At 39.4% G+C, this 27962-nt stretch overlaps 1 protein-coding gene and 1 non-coding gene across 17 annotated transcripts in view; both read right to left on the reverse strand.

Moving 5' to 3' along the window:
- AGTPBP1 (ATP/GTP binding carboxypeptidase 1) overlaps positions 1 to 27962 on the reverse strand; it is a 192913-nt gene that overhangs the window by 75858 nt on the left and 89093 nt on the right. For all 16 annotated transcript variants that reach the window (XM_086416848.1, XM_086416844.1, XM_086416841.1 and 13 more), the window contains 2 exons: positions 19178 to 19294; positions 5248 to 5960 (listed from right to left, as the gene is read on the reverse strand). In XM_086416848.1, coding sequence (XP_086272974.1) covers positions 5248 to 5960; positions 19178 to 19294 — 830 coding nt within the window. The remainder of the gene's footprint in view (positions 1 to 5247; positions 5961 to 19177; positions 19295 to 27962) is intronic.
- On the reverse strand, positions 25278 to 25577 carry LOC147367518 (signal recognition particle RNA). The gene has a single exon (XR_015132199.1).

The raw sequence follows: 27962 nt of genomic DNA on the forward strand, positions 1-27962 counted from the left end.
TTGCCATTTCCTTCTCCAATGCATGAAAGTGAAAAGTGAAAGGGAAGTCGTTCAGTCGTGTCTGACTCGTAGCGACCCCATGGACTGTAGCCTACCAGGCTCCTCCGTCCATGGGATTTTCCGGGCAAGAGTACTGGAGTGGGTTGCCATTGCCTTCTCCTATATTCAGTTCAGTTCAGTTCAGTCCAGTCGCTCAGTCGTGTCCGACTCTTTGCGACCCCATGAATCGAAGCACACCAGGCCTCCCTGTCCATCACCAACTCCTGGAGTTCACTCAGACTCAAGTCCATCGAGTCAGTGATGCCATTCAGCCATCTCATCCTCTGGCGTCCCCTTCTCCTCCTGCCCCCAATCCCTCCCAGCATCAGAGTCTTTTCCAATGAGTCAGCTCTTCTCATGAGGTGGCCAAAGTACTGGAGTTTTAGCTTCAGCATCATTCCCTCCAAAGAAATCCCAGGGCTGATCTCCTTCAGAATGAACTGGTTGGATCTCCTTGCACTCCAACGGACTCTCAAGAGTCTTCTCCAACACCACAGTTCAAAAGCATCAATACTTCGGCACTCAGCCTTCTTCACAGTCCAACTCTCACATCCATACATGACCACAGGAAAAACCATAGCCTTGACTAGATGGACCTTTGTTGGCAAAGTAATGTCTCTGCTTTTCAATATGCTATCTAGGTTGGTCATAACTTTCCTTCCAAGGAGTAAGCGTCTTTTAATTTCATGGCTGCAGTCACCATCTGCAGTGATTTTCTAAAGCAATTAACACTATTGGGTAAGTCCTACACATCTAAATATACAGAATCATAATGTTTTGTATGATTGAAAGAGTTATAGAGTTATATTCCTGCCTCATATCAAACATCTGACACCCACAGAAATTTTTACAAATGATATGAAAATGAAAAATTTGACAAATATGATAAAATGTGTCCTCTGCAACACTCACTGTCACACAAAATATATAAGGATGCAGCAAGAGACTAGCAGTCAAAAGTTTTAGATTACATTGTAATTTCTGATGATTCTGCTGCAACAAATCAGGCAAAAGTTATTTTTATCAAGGTCTCAAAAATCAGTGGAGTAAGAAATCTTTGAAACTTGCAGGAGACACACATCACTTAATCCTCCAAGGCTAAGTTATATTTATCTCATTGAAAATCTTCTGGAGTGACTGCAGGTAAACAGGCTGTAAATTATTGGGTTTTCTATGTTTTCATTTCCTGGAGCTCCATCTCCTTTGCACTTTAACTTGTACCAACACACCCACCTTTAAGACACACATCCCAATTCCCAGGGACCTTTTGCTCTTTTATCAGGCTGTTTAGTATCAAAATTATACTATAAAGCTTTGGTTTGAATAACATACAAATTCTGTGGTACGGCAATAAAAAAAGACAACTACTTCAGGAAAAAGTCTGCAGGTGGCCTAATGTAGTCAAGATGTTGAACTCTAATCTGTAGATTACGTACGTAGAGCAATTTGCAAGGTCTGTGTTTCAGGAATGAGGTGAAAAGTATTAATCATAAATAAGAAGAGAGAGGGGAGAGCTGAGAAGAGCAATAGTAATTCAAGTCTGTATCAACTCTTCCTCCACCAGGAAAGGCACAGTCCTGGGGAGACAGCAAATAGAGTGTGGGTGTATGGGTGGAATAACACTCTCTGAAAGACCCAGTCAGGCAATGACAAAGGCCAACACCAGGAAGAGCTGCTCAGAAAGAATAGAGGTCACCAGGGCTGAAGGTTTAGCTCCCCATCTGCAGACATTTGAGGACCCACAGAATAGGTATAATAGCTATTTGTGGTCATCATATAGATAACCCATTTGCAATACAATTGCACTTCATTAGAGTGAGTTTCTTCACTTATCAATATCAAGAATGAATCAACTGAAAAAATGATCTAATGTTAATTAGAGGCTCTGCTTGGCAGGAATTTCTCTCTTTTATTAGCACAAATGTGTAAAACACCTAAATAAGAGTGTGAGTAAAGCTTTTGAAACATAAATTCCATGAGGGAAAATAAGAAGGCTCCTTGGTAGTTAAAATTAAGGCTGAGAATCAGACTAACAAAATAGTTACAGCCCATTTCCACAATCTTCCCTTCCTTCTAATCTTACCTCAGACATTACAGGCTAATAAGGAAAATTAGAACTTTCAGACTGAGGCAATTTAATGAGGAAATTTGCTCTCAGGGTTTAAAGAACACAAAGTTCAGGAAGTGTCTTCTGTAGTCAAGAGGACATCTTTGACTTTTGAAAGATAGATAGAATCTAAGAGGTGATGCTGAAAAGGAGGAAAAACCTAGTTGCTGACTGATTCTGACTTTTGCCTGACATGTCAGTTCAAGTCCTTCAAAAAGCAAATGCCAGACACAAGTACTCTTGCCTGGAAAATCCCATGGATGGAGGAGCCTCGTGGGCTGCAGTCCATGGGGTCGCGAAGAGTCAGACATGACTGAGCGACTGCACTTTCACTTTTCACTTTCATGCATTGGAAAAGGAAATGGCAACCCACTCCAGTGTTCTTGCCTGGAGAATCCCAGGGACAGGGGAGCCTGGTGGGCTGCTGTCTATGGGGTCGCTAAGAGTCGGACATGACTGAAGCGACTTAGCAGCAGCAGCAGCAGCAGACACAAATACAATCTCTTGCAGCCAACTATGCAACACACCTATTAGGGGAAACACATGTGAAAAGCAGAGGAAAGGGAGCAGCAGCAGGTGAGAAGGGCCTTTGGGTCTGTCCAAAAAGCAGATGTGATCCCTAGGAAGAAAGAGAATATTGAGTAGGAGAGCCTCACACTGCAATGTAGCTCTGCAAAAGTCTCAACCACGCCAACAGGACACCACAGAGCAAAGACTGCCAATGAGTAGATCCCTGAACTGGTCAGGAATGGCTCTGCTCTAGAAACCCCATCAATGTCAGACAATAACTGAAGCAATGCAGAGAGGACATGGCCTCAGCAATAACGCTGAAGGAGATTCCAAAATACAGTGGCTAAAGGCTGTGGGCAACTCCATGGCAGGTTCTCTCAAGAAGGGAGCGATGAGAAACTCATTGCTGTGGCTGCCACAGCCCACCCTTGTGCTGCAAGGATCCACTTCTACACTCATGTTGGAAAGTAGCTGCTCCACAGTTCCTGTGGGCCTCTCCTAAGGAGACACTTAGAAGAAAAATATGAGCAGGACAAACATGGTCCCCATTACTGTAATTATTCTCAGGGCTGCAACTCATCTCCATCCTCCAGTATCTATCAAAATTCCCCTCCCTCTCACCTATCCCTTCTGCAGGTCTTGGTAGCTGGTGTGATTAAGTGACCCAAACACTCTTTAGGTCTCTGAAAGTGTTAGTTGCTCAGTCATGTCCATCTCTTTGCAATCCCATAGACTGTAACCCACTAGGCTCCTCTGTCCACGGGATTCTCCAAGCCAGAATACTGGAGTGGGTTGCCATTCCCTTCTCCAGGGGATCTTCCCAACCCAGGGATCGAACCTGGGTCTTCCACACTGCAGGCAGATTCTTTACCATCTGAGCCACCAGGGAAATCCTTACGCGTCTGAGCCTCTAGCAATCATATCGTCATCATCCCAGGGTAGTTGTGACATGTCTATTCATGTCAGAATTAGTGGATCACTCGAGTGCCACCCATAGTCAACCTGCTGCCACTGTGCAGAAGCAATTTTACCTCTTTTAGCTCATCTGGGTCCTGCCTGGTGGGCCATGACACAAGAGTCTAAAGTAAACCATTGCAACCACAGTTTGCAGTGAAACTGTACCCTTGCTATGTCCTCTGTGGAAAGACTGAACCCACTACACGACTGGGACGACTAACCATGCAGAGCTCAGAGGTGCAGAGATACACACAGCTACACGAAGTACCCCAGTGGAACACTGGGAGCTACAGTAAGTAGAACTACCTGTTTCCACCTCCTGCTTCCCAGACCATGCAGCCTGGGGATAGAAAATCAAGTGGAAATTTCTAATTTAGTGCCTATACTGCATCCTGAAAGATGGCAGCCCATCCTTGCAGAGTATTTCCTCTGAGTTGGAGCTTCATCTGTGGCTTCTCAAGACTATTTCAGCACCCCAAGAGGCCAACTGCCTCTGGATGGTACAGTTTGTGATACAACCAGTGGACACCAAGGCACAGCACCCCCTCCCCACCAATACACACACACACACACACACACACACCATTTCCCAACAAACTCAGTCCCTTGTTCTAATGCTGCATTGTATGTGATTCCATACCTGTGGATCAAGGACTCAATTGGTAACATTAAACATATACTAAGTTGACAAGTAAAAATGATTAATTATACGCTAAATTTAAAAATTAATAAAATAGTTTTTGCCCCAGAAGCTCACAGTCTCAGAATCAAATACCCACAGCAATGTCCTACTTCATCAATCCATACCATATTCTTAACAAGAACATATAAATGCTCTCTAGGTATTGATAAGCCATCATCACAAACCCTTAATCATAATCACTGAAAATACTCAAGTGGTAACAAAAATATATTTTTATGCCCAATATTCATTAGTTGGCAACAGTTAATACTAACCATAATTTCCATTGGGTTGGTCACAAAGTTCATGAGCGTTCTTCAAAAAACCAAAACGAAAAATCCAAACGAACTTTGTGGCCAACCCAATAAAATTAATTGGTAATATTTAACAAGTTCAGTTCTATGAATCTTAAATTATTATACTGTACATTTTTAATCCAAATTTTACAACAAAATGATGATGTGTATGTTGCTATTTTTAGATTCTGTATCTAAATGAAGTTCAATAATAATCAAATTACTAAATTAATATATATCACTAATACAATATTTATTCAAAGATTACTAAATAATCTTTTATATTTTCAGATTCATTCTAAATAGAAACTTTCTAAACTGTCCAATGGCCAGGTTTATTATGCTGGCTTCATTTGAATAAGTAATGAACTTAGAAAATAAACCTACATGGACAATTTCAGAACAATGCAATATGTCCAAAAGCAGGATAAAAAATGACACTAACTTTATTTTTTTTTTCTTGATAGTCAAGAAGATTTATTAATATAGGATGCTTCTGAGGGATATAAGCAGGCAGGCAAGGAGCTCTGCCAATACAAACTTTAATTCAGAGTAATTTTCTTCCTAAAACCCAAAGCAGTTGTTTGTTTTTTTCCCATATGCCCCATATGTTGACAATGGTCTTGTTTAAGAAGAAAAGGAAATCTGCAACTCACCTTTGTACACCATAAGGCCTTTCCAAAATAGGCTCTTTGAATGGAGGAGGAATGTGACCAAAATAATCAGGATAAGCCACTTCTGAATATTCTGGGACAGACTTTGTACTTTTTACAATCTCAATATAAAGATCAGAGTCATGGAGTGTTGGTACATCAGGGACTTCAACTGATGCTTGTTCCACTGATGAAGTAGACTCCGTGTCTTCATCATCTTCAGTTTCGACTCCGGTACAGCAGAGCTTGCCTAGCTGAACCGTTCTTCCCTCAAACAGAACATTTCCACAAGCAGCCACATGTGAACATGCTTTAGTGCACGTAAGGACAGTGACAGGGAGACCATAGTCCTTCATTCCTGCAGTAAAACCTGGGGCTGTTTGAGATGGAAAATTCTGCAACGTAATTCGGTCCAAGGCCTTCACTATATCATTGTTTAAGCCGTGGCCTGATGAAATAGTTCTGTTTTGATCATCGAGCTGCTGTTGGAATGTTCTGTCATTATCTTTAATGTCTTCTTTTGCCAGGTCCACAGAGGCAGGTTTCTCATTACCTTCATCTCCTTTAGGAGACACAGTCGTCTTCATTACCATTCCTTTTCTTAAACTGCCTGAATTCCCAGATGCTTCCTCTCCTGCTGTGGGAACAACAATAGGACCACGAACTTTTCCCTCAAATACAAAAGGCTTTGGTTCTTTGGAGATTAAATCATAGCCCTTTGAAAATAAAAAAAAATGTTTAAGCTTTTATGTGTAAATGTTAACACATATTAAAACACATATAAAACTAAGATCATATTTTATATGCTGATTCAGAAACCTAACAAGTGAAAATTTTAAAGACGGATACAACAGGTACATTTTAAATTTGCTAACAGAAGATAAAATGTTTAACCAGCACAAAATTCATTACACTTATTTTACTATTATAAAAACAGTTCCTGTAAATAACAAATGTGGGAAGTTTTAGGAAAGCATAAAGACATTAATATCATCCAAAATCTATGAAAGGAAATACAACAGCTAAATTGTTATTCATTGATTCAACAGATATTTAGAGTGTTTGTTTTGTGCCAAGCACTGTTTCAGGCACTTAAGATGCATCAGTTTAAAAGAAAAAAAAAAAAAAAACAAAACTCTTCCCCTTTGTAGCTTACATTTTTCTAGAGAAGAAGGGGAGAGGACTGTCAAAACAAAAATTAATAAACATTATAAAAATATATTTTATGGAATGTTAGAAAGGGGTAAAGGAGGAAAGGGGTAATAGGAATCAGGAGGGCTGGAGGGGGAGAGGTAGGTGGCAGTATCAATGCCATTGGTTAGGGAGGCCTCACTGAGCAGATACAAGCAAAGACAGTGAGGTTGCTGGTACCCAGGCCCCTGAGTGGGAGAAGGCCTGGTATGGTCAGAGAACAGCAAGGAGGTTAAGATGGCCAGAACTGAAGGACCAAGATGAAGTCCAAGAGGTGAAGAGGGCCAGATACTACAGGGCCCTGCAAGCTATTTTAAGAATTTTGGTTTTTACCCTGAAAGAGACTGGGAGCCACTGGAAGGTTTTGAGGAGAAGAGTGCCATGACGTGACTTATTTGGGGAGGGAGGAGCAGACAAAAACCAAAAACGGTAGTACAGTCTTTCTTAACCACAGCATTTAAATATTTGGGGCTAAATAATTTTTTTGTTTAATTTGGTTCTGTCTTTCTGGGGAGGAGCAGGGCACCGGAGTGGGGTGGGTATAGATGTAGGAAGATCAATTAAGAGTCTTCTGCAGGGACTTCCCTGATGGTCCAGTGGTTAAGAATCACCCTTCCAATGCAGGGGACATGGGTTTTATCCTTGGCTGGGTAACTAAGATCCCACAGGCCAAGGGGCAACTAAGCCTGCACACTGCAACTGCTAAGCCCGTGAGCCGCAACCAGACACAAGCCCACGCCACAGTGAAGATCCTGTGTGCCTCAACTGAGACCCAACACTGCCAAATAAAAAAAAGTAAACAAAAATTGTTTTTAAGAAAGAATCTTCTGCAGTTACCTATAGAAGCTGGTAAGAAGTGGTTGTATTTTAAATGCACTGTGAGCCAGAGACAGGATATCCTAAAATTGATCAGATACAGGGCAGAAGGTACAAATAGAGGTCATAGATGGTGCCAAGTGTTTGCCTGAACAACTGAAAAGCATCAGGAGTTAGCTCTGATATGTTAAGTGTGAGCTATTCACATACAGACAAGGACATAAAGCAGGCAAATGGATGTATGCTTCAAACTCAGAAGAAAGCTGTATACAGAAGATGTAAACTTGAGAGTCATTTACATACAGATACTACTCTAAGCCATGAGACTGGAAATTATCAGTGGAAAGAAACAGAGAAGAGGACAAAGACTGTACCTTGGGATACTACAATCTTAAAGAGGTTGAAGAAATGAAAACAAAACAACAGGATATGGAGAAGGAAAAACTGGGCTGGAAAGATAAAAAACCAGGAAAGAAAAGTGTCCTGGAAGACAAGTTAAAAAAGTATACTACTGACAGATCAAGTAGTCTTCTCTCTTTCTACACTTTTAGACATGATTTTGATCCATATAACACTTTATCAAAGAAAATACCTCAATTGAGCTAACCTTTATTCTATTGTTTGGCATTAAATCCTTTACATATTAGGGAAGGATTTAAGCCATTTACAAAATTTTGCTATTATAAAGAACTCTGCAATGAACATCCGTTTGCATAAAATTTTTTGTTTAGGATCATTTCCTAAGCACTGAAATAAAATTACAGGGTCAGATACTAATCAATTTTAATGTTTAACACAAGTTGTCCAAATGCTTTCCAAAAATACTTATATTAATACTATTCCCAGTAACTTTATATGAAAATATCTAATTCAACTTCTCTATTCTTTGACAACATTAGATACTACAGTTTTTAAAAGCTTTTTCTAAAGTGGTACATAAGAAATATCATCTTACTACCATTTTAATTTCTCTGACTGCTGGAAAAGCAAACAATTTTCCATACATCTGTTAATCAGTTTAATTATTCACAGGTAATATATTTGTTGCTAGAATATAGGGTTTTTCTTGTTTTATAGTATAAATTCTCACACTTATTTACACACACACACACACACACACATACACAAATACACGTCCCTTAATCCATTTTTACAATTTTTCTGGATTTGCAATTCATCCTTTAATTGTGTTTAACTTCTACACACACATTATGTAGTCAAAATTAAGAATCTTATCCTCTGTGATTCACTCTTTGAATGTCCACTGTATAAAAAAAAAAAAAACTGAATCAAACATAATTCATTTTCAATCTCTGTACTCTTATCTAATCCCAGGAGACAAGGAGGTACAAAGGAAGTAACGCCTAAGTCTCTCTGCATTAAAGGGTTGAAGAGAAGACATCTGCATTAAAAAATATCTGTTGTAGGAAACCTGGTGGGCTAGGTAGCTACCCAACAGAAACATACACAATTGTTGGATAAGATATTAAGCTATATTGGAAGTTCCCTGGTGGTCTAGTAGTTGGGATTCAGCACTTGCACTGCCATGTCCTGGATTCAATCTCTGGTCAGGCAACCAAGATAACCACAAGCCATATGGCATGGCCAAAAAAAAAAAAACAGAGATACTAAAAGATACTATGTATAACAACAAGTAAATAAGAAAACAAGGAAAAAAACAGGACCCCAAAGTTTATCCCAAACTGAAGCAGGTTTTCACTTGGAAAACAATTTGCAAAAACAGGTGACCTGGGGTTTAAGTTTTTCCTATCTCAAAAAATATAAAGAACAGGACAGTAACCCAGAGCTTGCATAAGGTACAGAGTCCAACAGAAGACCCTTCCTCCCATGAAGATGGAACCCCAGAAAACTAAATCTTCGATATAGACGCCCTAGAAATACCCCACCACAAACCAAATAACAGCAAGAAAAGACAACAGTCTCAAACCTTTGCACTAAGAGGTTGAAGCACTACTCACAAAATGATACCAAAGGTCTGCCATCAAATCACATGAATCTGTAACCTGATTCACATTACCTGGGTGGTACAAAAACCCTCAGTGAGGAATTTAATCTATTACAGTGCCTGTCAAAACCAATAACAACAAAAATTTCTGGAATTTCCACAAACAAAATTACAAAGAAAATGAGCAAAAAGAAATGATGCTTTTGAACTGTGGTGTTGGAGAAGACTCTTGAGAATCCATTGGACTGCAAGGAGATCCAACCAGTCAATCCTAAAGGAAATCAGTCCTGAATGTTCATTGGAAGGACGGATGCTCAAGTTGAAGTTCCAATACTTTCGCCACTTGATGCGAAGAGCCGACTCATTGGAAAAGACCCTGATGCTGGGAAAGACTGAAGGCAGGAGAAGGGAACAACAGAGGACAAGATAGTTGGGTGGTATCTCCAACTCAGTGGCCATGAGTTTGAGCAAACTCTAGGACATGGTGAAGGACAGGGAAGCCTTGGCGTGCTGCAGTCCATAGGGTCACAAAGAGTCAGAGTGATTGAGTGACTGAATGGCAATGAAATTTGCTTTTGAATTTCCCTGGTGGCTCAACAGCAAAGAATTTCCCTGTAATGCAGGAGACACAGGTTTGGTGCATGGGTCAGGAGATACCCTGGAGAAGGGAACGGCTGTCCACTCCAGTATTCTTGCCTGGGAAATCCCATGGACAGAGTCTGGTGGGCTACATACAGTCCAAGGGGTCATAAAAGAGTTGGACATGATGAAGTGACTAAACAACAACAAAGTTTTCTTTTATAATAAAGAGAAAGAAGAAATACCCTAGTTAACTTCAGAGTTCAGTAAAAACACATTTACCATTTTATCAAGATTAACTAGAATTTCTGCATATATATCACATTTACACTTTAAATGAATACAAGTTCTGTACATAAATTATAACTCAAGAAAGTTTAATAAAACAAAAATAACAAGACTTCAAAGTTTTCAAACAAAGGTGAAAAAAGATAAATGAGGAAAAAAATAATCCAAATGAAAGCAAGAAAAGATACAGAGATGAAACAAACTAAAATACAAAATAAGATCTCTTAATTCAAATATATGAATAATTATAAGTAATCTACATGCTCCAGTTAAATACCAAAGACTCAGGGTTTAGATTCAAAATCCGAGTATTAATCAGATCAGATCAGTTGCTCAGTCATGTCCGACTCTTTGGGACCCCATGAATCACAGCACGCCAGGCCTCCCTGTCCATCACCATCTCCCGGTGTTCACTGAGACTCACGTCCATCGAGTCAGTGATGCCATCCAGCCATCTCATCCTCTGTGGTCCCCTTCTCCTCTTGCCCTCAATCCCTCCCAGCATCAGAGTCTTTTCCAATGAGTCAACTCTTCGCATGAGGTGGCCAAACTACTGGAGTTTCAGCTTTAGCATCATTCCTTCCAAAGAAATCTTCAGAATGTTCTGGTTGGATCTCCTTCCAGTCCAAGGGACTCTCAAGAGTCTTCTCCAACATCACAGTTCAAAAGCATCAATTCTTCGGCACTCAGCCTTCTTCACAGTCCAACTCTCACATCCATACATGACTACTGGAAAAACCATAGCCTTGACTAGACGAACCTTTGTTGGCAAAGTAATGTCTCTGCTTTTGAATATGCTATCTAGCTTGGTCATAACTTTCCTTCCAAGGAGTAAGAGTCTTTTAATTTCATGGCTGCAGTCACCAGCTGTAGTGATTTTGGAGCCCATAAAAATAAAGTCTGACACTGTTTCCACTGTTTCCCTATCTATTTCCCATGAAGTGATGGGACCACATGCCATGATCTTCGTTTTCTGAATGTTGAGCTTTAAGCCAACTTTTTCACTCTCTACTTTCACTTTCATCAAGAGGCTTTTTAGTTCCTCTTCACTTTCTGCCATAAGGGTGGTGTCATCTGCAAATCTGAGGTTATTGATATTTCTCCCAGCAATCTTGATTCCAGCTTGTGTTTCTTCCAGTCCAGCATTTCTCATGATGTACTCTGCATATAAGTTAAATAAGCAGGGTGACAATATACAGCTTTGATGAAATCCTTTTCCTATTTGGAACCAGTCTGTTGTTCCATGTCCAGTTCTAACTGTTGCTTCCTAACCTGCATACTAATTTCTCAAGAGGCAGATCAGGTGGTCTGGTATTCCCATCTCTTTCAGAATTTTCCACAGTTTATTGTGATCCACACTGTCAAAGGCTTTGGCATAGTCAATAAAGCAGAAATAGATGGTTTTCTGGAACTCTGTTGCTTTTTTGATGATCCAGCGGATGTTGGCAATTTGATCTCTGGTTCCTCTGCCTTTTCTAAAACCAGCTGGAACATCTGGAAGTTCACAGTTCACGTATTGCTGAAGCCTGGCTTGGAGAATTTTGAGCATTACTTTACTAGCGTGTGAGATGAGTGCAACTGTGCGGTAGTTTGAGCATTCTTTGGCATTGCCTTTCTTTGGGATTAGAATGAAAACTGACCTTTTCCAGTCCTGTGGCCACTGCTGAGTTTTCCAAATTTGCTGGCATATTGAGTGCAGCACTTTCACAGCATCATCTTTCAGATTTGGAATAGCTCAACTGGAATTCTATCACCTCCACTAGTTTTGTTCGTAGTGATGCTTTCTAAGGCCCACTTGACTTCACATTCCAGGATGTCTGGCTCTAGGTCAGTGATCACACCATCGTGATTATCTGGGTCATGAAGATCTTATTGTACAGTTCTTCTGTGTATTCTTGCCATCTCTTCTTAATATCTTCTGCTTCTGTTAGGTCCATATCATTTCTGTCCTTTATCAAGCCCATCTTTGCATGAAATCTTCCTTTGGTATCTCTGAATTTCTTGAAGAGTCCCTAGTCTTTCCCATTCTGTTGTTTTCCTCTATTTCTTTGCATTGATCACTGAAGAAGGCTTTCTTATCTCTTCTTGCTATTCTTTGGAACTCTGCATTCAGATGCTTATAGCTTTCCTTTTCTCCTTTGCTTTTCACTTCTCTTCTTTTCACAGCTATCTGTAAGGCCTCCCCAGACAGCCATTTTGCTTTTTTGCATTTCTTTTCCATGTGGATGGTCTTGATCCCTGTCTCCTATACAATGTCACGAACCTCCGTCCATAGTTCATCAGGCACTCTATCTATCAGATCTAGTCCCTTAAATCTATTTCTCACTTCCACTGTATAATCATAAGGGATATGATTTAGGTCATACCTGAATGGTCTAGTGGTTTTCCCTACTTTCTTCTATTTAAGTCTGAATTTGGCAATAAGGAGTTCATGGTCTGAGCCACAGTCAGCTCCTGGTCTTGTTTTTGCTGACTGTATAGAGCTTCTCCATCTTTGGCTGCAAAGAATATAATCAATCTGATTTTGGTGTTGACCATCTGGTGATGTCCATGTATAGAGTCTTCTCTTATGCTGTTGGAAGAGGGTGTTTGTTATGACCAGTGCATTTTCTTGGCAAAACTCTATTAGTCTTTGCCCTGCTTCATTCCATATTCCAAGGCCAAATTTGCCTGTTACTCCAGGTGTTTCTTGACTTCCTACTTTCACATTCCAGTCCCCTATAATGAAAAGGACATCTTTTTTGGGTGTTAGTTCTAAAAGGTCTTGTAGGTCTTCATAGAACTGTTCAACTTCAGCTTCTTCAGCGTTACTGGTTGGGGCATAGACTTGGATTACTGTGATACTGAATGGTTTGTTTGGAAACGAACAGAGATCATTCTGTCGTTTTTGAGATTGCATCTAAGTACTGCATTTCGGACTCTTTTGTTGACCATGATGGCCACTCCATTTCTTCTGAGAGATTCCTCCCCGCAGTAGTAGATATAATGGTCATCTGAGTTAAATTCACCCACTCGAGTCCATTTCAGTTTGCTGATTCCTAGAATGTCGACATTCAGTCTTGCCATCTCTTGTTTGACCACTTCCAATTTGCCTTGATTCATGGACCTGACATTCCAGGTTCCTATGCAATATTGCTCTTTACAGCATTGGACCTTGCCTCTATCACCAGTCACATCCACAGCTGGGTATTGTTTTTGCTTTGGCTCCATCCCTTCATTCTTTCTGGAGTTAGTTCTCCACTGATCTCCAGTAGCATATTGGGCACCTACTGACCTGGGGAGTTTCTCTATCAGTATCCTATCATTTTGCCTTTCCATACTGTCATGGGGTTCTCAAGGCAAGAATACTGAAGTGGTGTGCCATTCCCTTCTCCAGTGGACCACATTCTGTCAGATCTCTCCACCGAGTATTAATACATGCTGTTTAACAGATAAACAGCTAAGGATACCAAAAAGTTGTGAAAAGATTTTAAAAGATACTAGGCAAGTAACCAAAATTTATGTAACTATATCAATAATTAAAAAAAAAAACTTTTGTCTTCAAGTCTTAGAGATAAAAACTAACTTCACTAAAAGGTTCAACTCGAAAGGAAAAGAAATCAATTTACACTTATACACTTATTATAAGTAATAAGCTCCCAAAAATATGCAACAAAAACTGACAGACATGCAAAAAGACAGAAACAAATTCACAATCATAGTGAGAAATCTTTAACACACTTTTCTTAATAATTGATAACACGGAATAAAAGTTTATAAGGACAGAAAAGAACTTCTAAATACAATTAAAAATCTTGTTCTTGTATAGGCAAATATACAGTTAGGCCTAATGGGAGCAGAATGTTTTTCAAAGACATGAGAAGTAGTAACAAAAGCTGACCTCATTCAAACTCATAAGATAAATCTCAAAAATTTCAAAAGATTATAATCATAAAGAGATGTACTCTCACTGTACTACAATATGCTAGAATTCAATAAAAAGATGAAAAAAATTGCAGATTAAGGAGGCAACTCAAACATTACCAATGCATCAGAGGAATAAAACCATAATGGACAAAAAGTTTCAAAACAAAGATAAAGACAACAATAAATAGCAAAATCTGTTTGATGCAACTAAAACAGTCATTAGAGAAAAATTTATACCCTAAAATGTAAATATTAGAAGAGAGGACTGAAAATTACTAGATGTCTACCTTAAGTTGATAATAAAAAGAGAGAGAGAGAGAATGAAATCAGGAAAAATAAAGACATGGCACATTAAGCATATCATTTAGAAATACAGGGATTAACTTCAAAAACATATGGAAAGTTGATTGTAGGAAACAGTAGATAACTAGGAGGAAACATTTTTTTCCAATTAAACTATGCAAAACTACTTGCTCTTTAAACTCTGTTCATGCATAACTTTAATAAAAATTTAAAATCAAATTTAAAAGAGGGGGAAAAAATAACAAAAGTCCATATGGTAAATGTTATTAAACTAATACAGATGTATGAAAGAAAAGCTGTCAAAATGCAGGATTCCGGTACTTCTAATATTCTGCCATCAAGAAACAAAAGGAAACAAAACTATACTTGTAACACCAAATGAATAATTATAGCTTTAAAAGCATGCGCAAGGTCCCCTTGAAAAAGTCTGTTAATTATGCTGTCAATTCTGTTGACTTTAAATGCACTCATTTTACCTTCATCAGGCCACTGAATACTAGCTTTAATACATCTGGAAACAAACTGAGTGGTGTTAAGCATACAAACAAACACATCAGGTAATTTTAAGTTTCAGAGGTTGATGTTGAAAGTGACATGCAAATCCAAGTGGAAAAAGTCATAATCAGTATTAATTCATTTCTGTTTAATAACTCATGACCTGCTAGTATTTGATACAATGATAGCTGAAAAGATTCTTCTAAACACTTTCTATTTCAGTTCAGTTCAGTTCAGTCGCTCAGTAGCGTCCAACTCTAGCGTCCGACTCTTTGGGACCCCATGAACCACTGCACGCCAGGCCTCCCTGTTCATCACCAACTCCTGTAGTCCACCCAAACCTATGTCCATTGTGTCAGTGATGTCATCCAACCATCTCATCCTCCGTTGTACCCTTCTCCTACTGCCCTCAATCTTTCCCAGCATCAGGGTCTTTTCCAGTGAGTCAGCTCTTTGCATCAGGTGGCCAAAGTATTGGAATTTCAACTTCAGCATCGGTCCTTCCAATGAACACCCAGGACTGATCTCCTTTAGGATGGTCTGGTTGGATCTCCTTGCAGTCCAAGGGACTCTCAAGGGATTTCTCCTACAACAGTTCAAAAGCATCAATTTTTCAGCCCTCAGCTTTCTTTATAGTCCAACTCTCACGTCCATATGTGACTACTGGAAAAACCATAGCTTTGACTAGATGGACCTTTGCTGGCAAAATAAGGTCTCTGCTTTTTAATATGCTGTCTAATTTGGTCATAACTTCATTCCAAGGAGTAAGCATCTTTTAATTTCATGGCTGCAAGCACCATCTGTAGTGATTTTGGAGCCCAGAAAAATAAAGTCTGACACTGTTTCCCATCCATTTGCCATGAAATGATGGGACTGGATGCCATGATCTTAGTTTTCTGAATGTTGAGCTTTAAGCCAACTTTTTCACTCTCCTCTTTCACTTTCATCAAGAGGCTTTTGAGTTCCTCTTCACTTTCTGCCATAAGGGTGGTGTCATCTGCATATCTGAGGATATTGACATTTCTCCCGGCAATCTTGATTCCAGCTTGTGCTTCTTCCAGTCCAGCGTTTCTCATGATGTACTCTGCATATAAGTTAAATAAGCAGGGTGAAAATATACAGCCTTGACGTACTCCTTTTCCTATTTGGAACCAGTCTGTTGTTCCATGTCCAGTTCTAACTGTTGCTTTCTGACCTGCATACAGATTTCTCAAGAGGCAGGTCAGGTGGTCTGGTATTCCCATCTCCTTCAGAATTTTCCACAGTTTATTGTGATCCACACAGTCAAAGGTTTTGGAATAGTCAATAAAACAGAAATAGATATTTTTCTGGAACTCTCTTGCTTTTTCGATAGTCCAGCGGATGTTGGCAATTTGATCTCTGGTTCCTCTGCCTTTTCCAAAACCAGCTTGAACATGGAAGTTCATGGTTCACGTATTGCTGAAGCCTGGCTTGGAGAATTTTGAGCATTACTTTTCTAGTGTGTGAGATGAGTGCAATTGTGCAGTAGTTTTTAGCATTCTTTAGCATTGCCTTTCTTTGGGATTGGAATGAAAACTGACTTTTTCCCGTCCTGTAGCCACTGCTGAGTTTTCCAAATTTGCTGGCATATTGAGTGCAGCACTTTCACAGCATCATCTTGTAGCATTTGAAATAGCTCAACTGCAATTCCATCACCTCCACTAGCTTTGTTCATAGTGATGCTTCCTAAGGCCCACTTGACTTCACATTCCAGGATGTCTGGCTCTAAATGAGTGTGAGTGATGATACCATCGTGATTATCTGGGTCGTGAAGATCTTTTTTGTACAGTTCTGTGTATTCTTGCCACCTCTTCTTAATATCTTCTGCTTCTGTTAGGTCCATGCCATTTCTGTCCTTTATTGAGCCCATCTTTGCATGAAATATTCCCTAGGTATCCCTAATTTTCTTGAAGAGATCTCTAGTCTTTCCAACTGAGCTGTCATTGGTTCCTATTTAGAACCAACCAATGATAGCTCAGTTGGTAGAGAATCTGCTTGCAGTGCAGAAGACCCCAGGTTGATTCCTGGGTTAGGCAGATCCACTGGAGAAGGGATAGGCTACCACTCCAGTATTATTGGGTTTCGCTTGTGGCTCAGCTGGTAAAGAATCCACCTGCAATGCAGGAGACCTGGGTTTGATCCCTGGGTTGGGAAGATCCTCTGGAGAAGGCAAGGCTATCTACTCCAGTATTCTGGCCTGGAGAATTCCACGGACTGTATAGTCCATGGGGTCACAAACAGTTGGACACAACTGAGTGACTTTTACTTTCACTTTCCACACTTGGTAAAAAAAACCTACTTTTCTCTATTCCCACATCAAAACTCCTGCCATTTTTATGCACAGTATATAATTCTTATATGTATATAAGACAGAGATGAAAATAGATCATTTCTTCACAGAATAATCAATTCCTACCCCAAATCCCCTCCACAATATTTTTCTGCTTCGAATTGGCAGTGTTTGTTATCACTGGATTTTTTAGTGGGCACAAAAGTGTTAAAAGAACAGCTGGATACTTCCTGTAGGTTGCACGAAAGAAAATTACCCTGCATTCTTTCTCAAATGCCTCTTCCTGCCTTCTTCTTTTTCTTTTTGACAAATATCCTCTCCTTCACTTCTGTCCTCTTTCCTGACTTCCTCTGTCCTATCCCTGATTTCAACATACCCTCCAACATCCGCCAAATCTATGGGGAATACCAAGACAGCAGGGGAGGGAGAGAGGAAGCAACTTGCTGCCTCTTCCATAGCATCCAAAGCTCATTGTTTCCCAGAGAAAAACCTGAATAATTAGAAATGTGAAATGTAAACATTAGCTAGCAAGTACTTCTCTATTTTTATCTCTCAATAGCTTTACATTTAAGTCTTTTTCTTTAAGCAACTGGAAATCAACTGTGAAACTTGAGGGAAGTGGTTTACATAAGTAAATCTAAGAATATATGCTTCAAACCCTTCATTTTACAGTTTAAGATCCTGGGCAGTTTCAGGAATCCACAAATGAGCAGCACAATGAGTGCTAAAACTTAGATCTACTACTTGCCATCAATTCAATCAGCTTTATCATTTAACAGCTGTGCAGTCCAGGTTGTCTATTATATTCTAGTAAATAAATGAGGACTTGTTCAGTCACCAGGTTGTGTCTGACTCTTTGTGACCCCACAGACTGCAACACACCAGGCTCCCCTGTTCTTGATTATCTCCCAGAGTTCACTCAAACTCATGTCCATTGAGTTGGTGATGCTATCTAACCACCTCACCCTCTGCAGCCCCCTTCTTTTGCCTTCAATCTTTCCCAGCATCAGGGTCTTTTCCAAAGAGTCGGGTCTTTGCATCAGGTGGCCAAAGTACTGGAGCTTCAGCTTCAGCGTCAGTTCTTCCTGATGAATATTCAGGGATGACTCCCTTTAGGATTGACTGGTTTGATCTCCTTGCTGTGCAAGGGATTCTCAAGAGTCTTCTCTAGCACCACAGTTCAAAAGCATCAATTTTTTGGTGTTCAGCCTGCATTATGATCCAAATCTCTCATCCATACATGACTACTGGAAAAACCATAGACAGACTTTTGTCAGCAAAGTGATATCTCTGCTTTAATACACTGACTAGGTTTGTCATAGCTTTCCTTCCAAGAAGCAAGCCTCTTCTAATTTGATGGCTGCAGTCACCATCCACAACAATTTTGGAGCCCACGAAAAAAAAATCTGTCACTGTTTCCACTTTTCCCTCTTCTTGCCATGATAGGACCGGATGCTATGATCTTCGTTTTTTTAACACTGAGTTTTAAGCCAGCTTTTTCACTCTCATCTTTCACCTGTATCGAGAGGCTCTTCCTCTTTACTATCTGCCATTAGAATGGTATCATCTGCATATCTGAGTTTATTGATATTTCTCCTGGCAATGAAGTCTTTAAGTTGCTTCATAAGGAGAGTGACTTCTTGTCAACATTTCAGAAACAACTTCCAGCTGTCCTTTTTCCCTGACATTCCATGATTATATGGTGACTATTAGCACAGTTCACAGACTAGCACAGACTATATTTTTAATTATTTTCTCTCATCTCCCTTTCAGAAATGCCATTCTAACGATTTTTAAAAGTTAATAAAATCTATGTCAATTATTTTGATTAAAAAAAAAGATTAAAAAATTTAAAAGCTAGTCCAAAATTTAAATGGCCTAGTTCTCTCATTTTACAGATAGCAGTTTCTCATTTTGCAGCTCAGAATGTTGAAACAATTCTCCAAAGTCAGTCAGAAAAGCAATGCCACTTTCATCTTTTAGAAATGAAATGCAGAAGGAAAAGAGTGATTATGGGTCTAAGAGAAAAGAACTCTTTCTTAAAATGAGTTAAGATGCTGAATTATCTATATTTATACCTGAAAATCATCAACAAGCTCAGGGAAAAGGTGTTCATACATTTTAAGTTCTTCTATTGTTCGTCCTGGTTCTTGCTGGGGTTTTAGTTTGTTAATATCCGTTTCAATATCATCATTCTGAAATAATAAAAATGGGATGTCATTAATTAAGAAAAGTACATTTCAGATTTAAAGTTTCCAAATTATTAATTACATGCACACATAGAATAATCACTACAGAAAGGCTGCATAAATTTCATTGTAAAATAAAACTTGCTTGTATTTTTTGGTTGTTGTATTATTGTTGTCTTGGTTGTTTTGTTTTCTTTTAATCAAAGATTATTCTAACATAACACAGTATTTGGGCTCCTCAAAATAGAAAAACTAACATCAAGATCAATACTAAAGTATGCTCCCTGCCCCCAATCTCACTAACTGCCATCATTTTGCTCAGATTAAAGGGCAGTAAAACTTCAGAAAACTAAACTGAAAAACCTAAGTATATGATGGTGGCAGCGATAATCAAAATAACTTTCATCAAGCAATGAAAATATGTGAGGCAATATGCTAAGGATTTTACCTTATGATCTAATTTAATCTGTGTAAGAATACTGTAAAGTAGTATCATCATCTCCATTTAACTAAAGGAGACTGAAGTACAGAGAGGTTAAGTGGCTTGCAAACAGGATCAGAATGTAAAATCATTTCAAAGAATACACTGTTAGCCAACATAATTCATTGCCTCAAGAGAGAGCAATGGGTATCACACACTCTTATATTCCATGGTCAATAAAGTTCCCTTAGAAAAGATTCAGTATCATCATTCACTCTGTTGTTCATGGAAAAAACACTGAGGAGTGAAACAACAGCTGGAAAATGATTTCCATGTCTCTTTGGGCGAAAAAAATAAAGGCTAAATGTAAAGAAATATGACCTCATAGGAATAAGATATGTACCCAGGATCAATCTGATCTGTACCTGTAAAAGGAGATAGTATACATCATGATGGAAAGATAAATGGCAGTTACCTACTATAAAAGCTAGCTTCTAGGACCCTTAACAACTCTGGCCTAACACAAATACAAATCCATTATTACCCGTGTTGATGGTTAAAGAAAGACAATAGAGCAAACTACTTATTTTTCAGATTTAAATTCATTCTACTGTTAATCCTTAAAATACTTTATATACATGTATCTGATTATATTTATATACTGTCATACTAACAAGTAATTTAAAAAAAGAAAAATATACTATGTATTTCCTATATCTCATAATAAGGAGTTTAGCTATTATTTCTTTAAGCAATAAAATTTTCCCATTGCCATAAATAATAAAGACTAGTTTCATTTAAAAAGTATTGTATTAATTATTGTGTCATATACATAAAATATACGATTTTATATAACCTTAAATTATGCTTTGAAGAACCATACATACATAAAGAAAATATGTAATTTTCTTTATTAGCATCTATTAAAGTAGATAATACTATCAAAATAATTTTTAAAAAAAACTTTAAATATATTCCTTTCTCTAAAAACACTAGCAGTCCAATATTCAGTATTAATTTATGATGATATAGCTTTACAAGGTGGCCATCTGTGGTGGATTCATTTCGATATTTGGCAAAACTAATACAATATTGTAAAGTTTAAAAATAAAATAAAATTAAAAAAAAATTTTTTTTAATTTACCTGTAAAACAGGCACAGTGAGGAAAGAAAACTACTTTCAGAAGTCAATAGCAAAATATTTGTGCTTTGGTTTGAGGAAAAACAAAGATAAAGAGCTCCTGACACATTCAGGAAAAATAAACCTCTTACTTCTTAAAGTTCTTCTAAAATTAAAGAGGGAAAAAAAGAATACATTGAAGTTTATAAACTGACGAGTTCTGGCAATCTGAAGACAAGTCTTCTAGAACCTCCAAATTTCTATAAATTTTCCAAACTCTGAAAAATCTAGGGCAAAGAGAATGGAACCACTAGAGGCTGAACATCTGTGTTCAAGTGTGATTGCAGTCTCTACAACGGATAACCTTTCTGTGTCTTTGGTTTCCAACTATCAGCCCTGTAAAGCAGAGATAATAATACCATATACCTTACAGGATTTAATGACTACTATAGGCATACCCGGACACAGGCTCAGTTCCAGACCACCACAATAAAACAAATGTCAAAATAAAGCAAGTTGGGTGAATTTTTGGTTTTCCAATACATATAAAAATTATGTTCACACGACACTGTGGTCCATTAAGTGTTCAATAAATAATATCTAAAAAAAAAACCAATTAATATCCTAATTTAAAAACATTTATTGCTAAATAATTACAATAAAAATCACTGGTCACAGATCACCATATCTATATATTAATAATGAAAAAGTTTGAAACACTGTAAAACTACAAAAAATGTGACACAGAGACATTAACTGAGCAAATGCTGTTGGAAAAATGGCCAATAGACTTGTTCCACATAAGGTTGCCACAAACCTTCTTCAATTTGTTAAGAACACAGTATCTGCAAAGCACAATAAAGCAAAGTGTAATAAAACAAGGTATGTCTATGTATGTAAGGCACATGCACTAGCACAGGACTATGTGTTCAATAAATTCATCTACTACTTTTTCTTATTACATAATTGCTTGTTAAGGTAAAATGGGGTAAATGTGAGCAATCTCAAATACCCTAGTGAGTAATACTGTCAATAACTTTTTTATAGATGTGAATGCCAAAAAATAAATCTGTGGAAATATTCTAAATTAAAGGAGAGTAAGAGACAAGACAGCTGCGCTTTGCTGGAGCAGCCATGAAGAGATACCCCACGACCAAGGTAAGAGAAACCCAAGTAAGATAGTAGGTGTTGCAAGAGGGCATCAGAGGGTAAACACACTGAAACCATACTCACAGAAAACTAGTCAATCTAATCACACTAGGACCACAGCCTTGTCTAATTCAATGAAACTAAGCCATGCCCTGTGTGGCAACCCAAGATGGGCGGGTCATGGTGGAGAGGTCTGACAGAATGTGGTCCACTGGAGAAGGGAATGGCAAACCACTTCAGTATTCTTGCCTTGAAACCCCAATGAACAGTATGAAAAGCCAAAATGATAGGATAGTGAAAGAGGAACTCCCCAGGTCGGTAGGTGCCCAATATTCTACTGGAGATCAGTGGAAAAATAACTCCAGAAAGAATGAAGGGATGGAGCCAACGCAAAAACAATGCACATTTGTGGATGTGACTGGTGATAGAAGAAAGGTCCAATGCTGTAAAGAGCAATATTGCATAGGAACTTGGAATGTTAAATCCATGAATCAAGGCAAATTGAAAGTGGTCAAACAGGAGATGGCAAGAGTGAACATCAACATTCTAGGAATCAGCGAACTAAAATGGACTGGAATGGGTGAATTTAACTCAGATGACCATTATATCTACTACTGCGGGCAGGAATTCCTTAGAAGAAATGGAGTAGCCATCATAGTCAACAAGAGAGTCCAAAATGCCGTACCTGGATGCAATCTCAAAAACGACAGAATGATCTATGTTTGTTTCCAAGGCAAACCATTCAATATCACAGTAATCCAAGTCTATGCCCCAACCAGTAACACTGAAGAAGCTGAAGTTGAACGGTTCTATGAAGACCTACAAGACCTTTTAGAACTAACTCTCAAAAAAGATGTCTTTTTCATTATAGGGGACTGGAATGCAAAAGTAGGACGTCAAGAAACACCTGGAATAACAGGCAAATTTGGCCTTGGAATACAGAATGAAGCAGGACAAAGGCTAATAGAGTTTTGCCAAGAGAACACACTGGTCATACCAAACACCCTCTTCCAACAACACAAGAGAAGACTCTACACATGGACATCACCAGATGGTCAATACCGAAATCAGATTGATTATATTCTTTGCAGCCAAAGATGGAGAAGCTCTATACAGTCAGCAAAAACAAGACCGGGAGCTGACTGTGGCTCAGATCATAAACTCCTTATTGCCAAATTCAGACTTAAATTGAAGAAAGTGGGGAAAACCACTAGACCATACAGGTATGACCTAAATCAAATCCCTTATGATTATACAGTGGAAGTCAGAAATAGATTTAAGGGACTAGATCTGATAGAGTGCATTATGAACTACAGACGGGGGTTCATGACATTCTACAGGAGACAGCGATCAAGACCATCCCCATGGAAAAGAAATGCAAAAAAAGCAAAATAGCTGTCTGGGGAGGCCTTACAAACAGCTGTGAAAAGAAGAGAAGCCTAAAAGCAAAGGAGAAAAGGAAAGATATAAGCATCTGAATGCAAAGTTCCAAAGAATGGCAAGAAGAGATAAGAAAGCCTTCCTCCACGATCAATGCAAAGATAGAGGAAAACAACAGAATGGGAAACACTAGAGATCTCTTCAAGAAAATTAGAGATACCAAGGGCACATTTCATGCAAAGATGGGCTTGATAAAGGACAGAAATGGTATGGACCTAACAGAAGCAGAAGATATTAAGAAGAGGTGGCAAGAATACACAAAAGAACTGTACAAAAAAACTTCACAACCAAGATAATCACAATGGTGTGATCACTGACCTAGAGCCAGACATCCAGGAATGTGAAGTCAAGTAGGCCTTAGGAAGCATCACTATGAACAAAGCTAGTGGAGGTGACGGAATTCCAGTTGAGCTGTTTCAAATCCTGAAAGATGATGCTATGAAAGTGCTGCACTCAGTATGCCAGCAAATTTGGAAAACTCAGCAGTGGCCACAAGACTGGAAAAGGTCAGTTTTCATTCCAATCCCAAAGAAAGGCAATGCCAAAGAATGCTCAAACTACCGCACAATTGCACTCATCTCACATGCTAGTAAAGTAATGCTCAGAATTCTCCAAGCCAGGCTTCAGCAATACATGAACTGTGAACTTCCAGATGTTCCAGCTGGTTTTAGAAAAGGCAGAGGAACCAGAGATCAAATTGCCAACATCCACTGGATCATCAAAAAAGCAAGAGAGTTCCAGAAAAACATCTATTTCTGCTTCATTGACTATGTCAAAGCCTTTGACTGTGTGGATCACAATAAACTGTGGAAAATTCTGAAAGAGATGGGAATACCAGACCACCTGACCTGCGTCTTGAGAAACCTATATGCAGGTCAGGAAGCAACAGTTAGAACTGGACATGGAACAACAGACTGGTTCCAAATAGGAAAAGGAGAATGTCAAGGCTGTATATTGTCACCCTGCTTATTTAACTTATATGCAGAGTACATCATGAGAAACACTGGGCTGGAAGAAGCACACGCTGGAATCAAGATTGCCAGGAGAAATATCAATAACCTCATATATGCAGATGACACCACCCTATGGCAGAAAGTGAAGAGGAACAAAAACGCCTCTTGATGAAAGTGAAAGAGGAGAGTGGCAAAGTTGGCTTAAAGCTCTACATTCAGAAAACAAAGATCATGGCATCCGGTCCCATCACTTCATGGGAAATAGATGGGGAAACAGTGGAAACAGTGTCAGACTTTATTTTTGGGGGCTTCAAAATCACTGCAGATGGTGACTGCAGCCATGAAATTAAAAGACACTACTCCTTGGAAGGAAAGTTATGACCAACCTAGACAGCATATTCAAAAGCAGAGACATGACTTTGCCAACAAAGGTTCGTCTAGTCATGCGGGGAGCTGCCCGTGAGAACCGACACAGCTCTGGGAGCTGCCTCAGTCCTTGAGGGTTTGCTTGCAAACATAGCTCTCTGTCCCGCCACCCCAGAGATTAGGCGCTTATTTACTGCAGGCACCTGGAGTTCTGTGCAAACTTCTCACGCACAGAGAAATGTTATCTGGTGTAAGGAATAATAACAGGGAGCCATTCCCATGCTCTCAAGATTTCTTGTGACTGTTTGTAAGATGTATAGGCTAACCAAGAAAAAATGTCAACTGCTTTGTCTCTCTCACGCTTTTCTGTATAAATATGAGATGTTGAATAAAGTTGGTGTCAGACTGCGTCCCTTCGTGGTGACGTGTCTGAACCTCTCGACCCCATCTTTGTAGTCTCTTGCTTTAGTTTCTTTCTTAGCCCCGCCGTGCACGTTCTCGGGACCTGATCGACTTTGCCGGCTGGCTCCGGCAGGTTTAAAGAGACGGGGTCTCGCTATGTTGCCCAGGCTGGAGTACAGTGGCTATTCACAGGCGCGATCCCACTACTGATCAGCACGGGAGTTTTGACCTGCTCCGTTTCCGACCTGGGCCGGTTCACCCCTCCTTAGGCAACCTGGTGGTCCCCTGCTCCCGGGAGGTCACCATATTGATGCCGAACTTAGTGCGGACACCCGATCTGCATAGCGCACTGCAGCCCAGAACTCCTGAGCTCAAGCGATCCTCCAGCCTCAGCCTCCCGAGTAGCTGGGACTACAGGCGCGCGCCACCGCGCCTGGCATAGTCAAGGCTATGGTTTTTCCAGTAGTCATGTATGGATGTGAGAGTTGGACTGTGAAGAAAGCTAAGCACCAAAGAATTGATGCTTTTGAACTGTGGTGTTGGAGAAGACTCTTGAGAGTCCCTTGGACTGCAAGGAGATCCAACCAGTCCATTCTGAAGGAGATCAGTCCTGGGTGTTCTTTGGAAGGAATGATGCTAAAGCTGAAACTTCAGTAGTTTGGCCACCTCATGCGAAGAGTTGACTCATTGGAAAAGACTCTGATGCTGGGAGGGACTGGGGGCAGGAGGAGAAGGGGACGACAGAGGATGAGATGGCTGGATGGCATCACTGACTCGATGGACGTGAGTTTGAGTGAACTCCGGGAGTTGGTGATGGACAGGGAGCCCTGGAGTGCTGCAATTCATGGGGTCGCAAAGAGTCGGACATGACTAAGCGACTGAACTGAACTGAACTGAATAACTATATACACAGCATTTACATTTTACTTACAACTGTTTATATAGAATTTACATATTATTAGGTATTATAGGTAATTTAGAGATGGCAAAGTATATGGGAGGATGTGCATAGGTTACATGCAATTACTTCATCACTTTATATTAAGAAATTGAGCATCTGTGGATTTTGGTATCCAAGGTGGGTTCAGGGACCAATTCACCCCAGGACACTCACATAGAGAGATGACTGTATCACTGTCATTAGGAAATACACACTAATATATTTAGGGATAAACAACCATGATATAAGGTATGTAACTTACCCTCAAATGATTAAAAAAAAATTTTTAAATATGTATTCATGCATATACACTGACAACCTCCAAACAGAAAAATTAGTATCACTGTTATAAATTCCTATTGAGTTCTACTTCCCTACCAATTTCCATTTTACATCTGTAGATCACAACATCTGTATATATCTTTAATAAGGACCCTGAGCCAGAAAGAATAAATTATACTCAAAATACTCTGTTTTTAATAGACATGGAAACATACATAAAAGAAATGTTTCCAACAACATACAAAACTTTAAATTATAAACTTAGTGTTAATCTATGAAATTTTACTATGTCTAAACACTCATATCCCAATAAATCCAAACAGTTGATTTTAATATACCTCCTGCTATCTAAGGAACACTTTGTATACAGAATGTAAACTCTGCTGACCTGCCCTGACTCAGAGTCTACCAGTTCATTCACCGTATCAAATCCAGAACCACCAACATACAGTTACCCCAGATTTTTTGCCTTGAACACCAGAGCCTGTAGCTTCCCTGGTAGCTCAGACGGTAAAGAGCACCTGCAGTGCAGAAGAACCAGGTTTGATCCCTGGGTCAGGAAGATCCCCTGGAGAAGGAAATGGCAACCCACTCCAGTATTCTTGCCTAGGAAATCCCACGGATGGAGGAGCCTGGCAGGCTATAGTCCATGGGGTCACAAAGAGTCGGACACAACTGAGCAACTTCACTTTCTTTCCAGAGCCTGTGCTGTTTTTCTTCTCTGTAGCTTCTTGATGCCAGGATGCATACCATCATGTTTTCTAAACTGGCTACCTTTACAGTTTTGCCAAAGCTTGCCTTGGTTATCACATAAAACTGGTTCTACATCTGCTGTTAAGATAGAAATCTCCTTCCAGGATCTTAGACTCTATCCCCAAAGACAGTCAAATACTCAGTGTAAACCAATTTCAATGTAGCATTTCAAGACAAAAAGGCCCAAGGAGACGAGAGTCAAATAAACTCTCTCTGCCCCCAGAAGATACTAAAAGCTAAATAGTTGAAAAATGAAGGAATTAAACAGATGTTTTTCTACAGATACTAAAATGGCCCCCTCTACCACTACCCCCTCTACCAATAAAGCAAAATAAGTTGTGACTCAAACTTAGATTTCCTTAGACTTTAAAATCTAAGTCAGAAACTTTAGATAAAATCTCTCTGGTCAGAAAAGAGTGAAAATATCTTATTTTAAGGACCTTTTCAGACAATGTATTTAAAGCAACATTATTTTCATTTCAATAGCTTAGCATCCACAGTTATTCATGATAAAAAAAGATGTGGATAAAACAAATTAATCTACTGTTTCCTGATAGCTCAGTTGGGAAAGAATCCACCTGCAATGGATGGAGACCCCAGTTCGATCCCTGGGTCAGGAAGATCTGCTGGAGAAGGGATAGGCTACCCACTCCAGTGTTCTTGGCCTTCCTTTGTGGCTCAGCTGGTAAAGAATATGCCTGCAATGCAGGAGCCCTCGGTTCAATCCCTGGGTTGGGAAATCCCCTGGAGAAGGGAAAGGCTACCCACTCCAGTATTCTGGCCCAGAGAATTCGGGCAAAGACTCAGACATGACTGAGTGACTTTCACTTTGAATAGATATATATATC

The sequence above is a fragment of the Bos grunniens genome, chromosome 8, assembly GCF_055505025.1.
Source record: "Bos grunniens cultivar Pamir isolate PY7600 chromosome 8, Bosgru_T2T1.0, whole genome shotgun sequence".
NCBI lineage: Eukaryota > Metazoa > Chordata > Mammalia > Artiodactyla > Bovidae > Bos > Bos grunniens.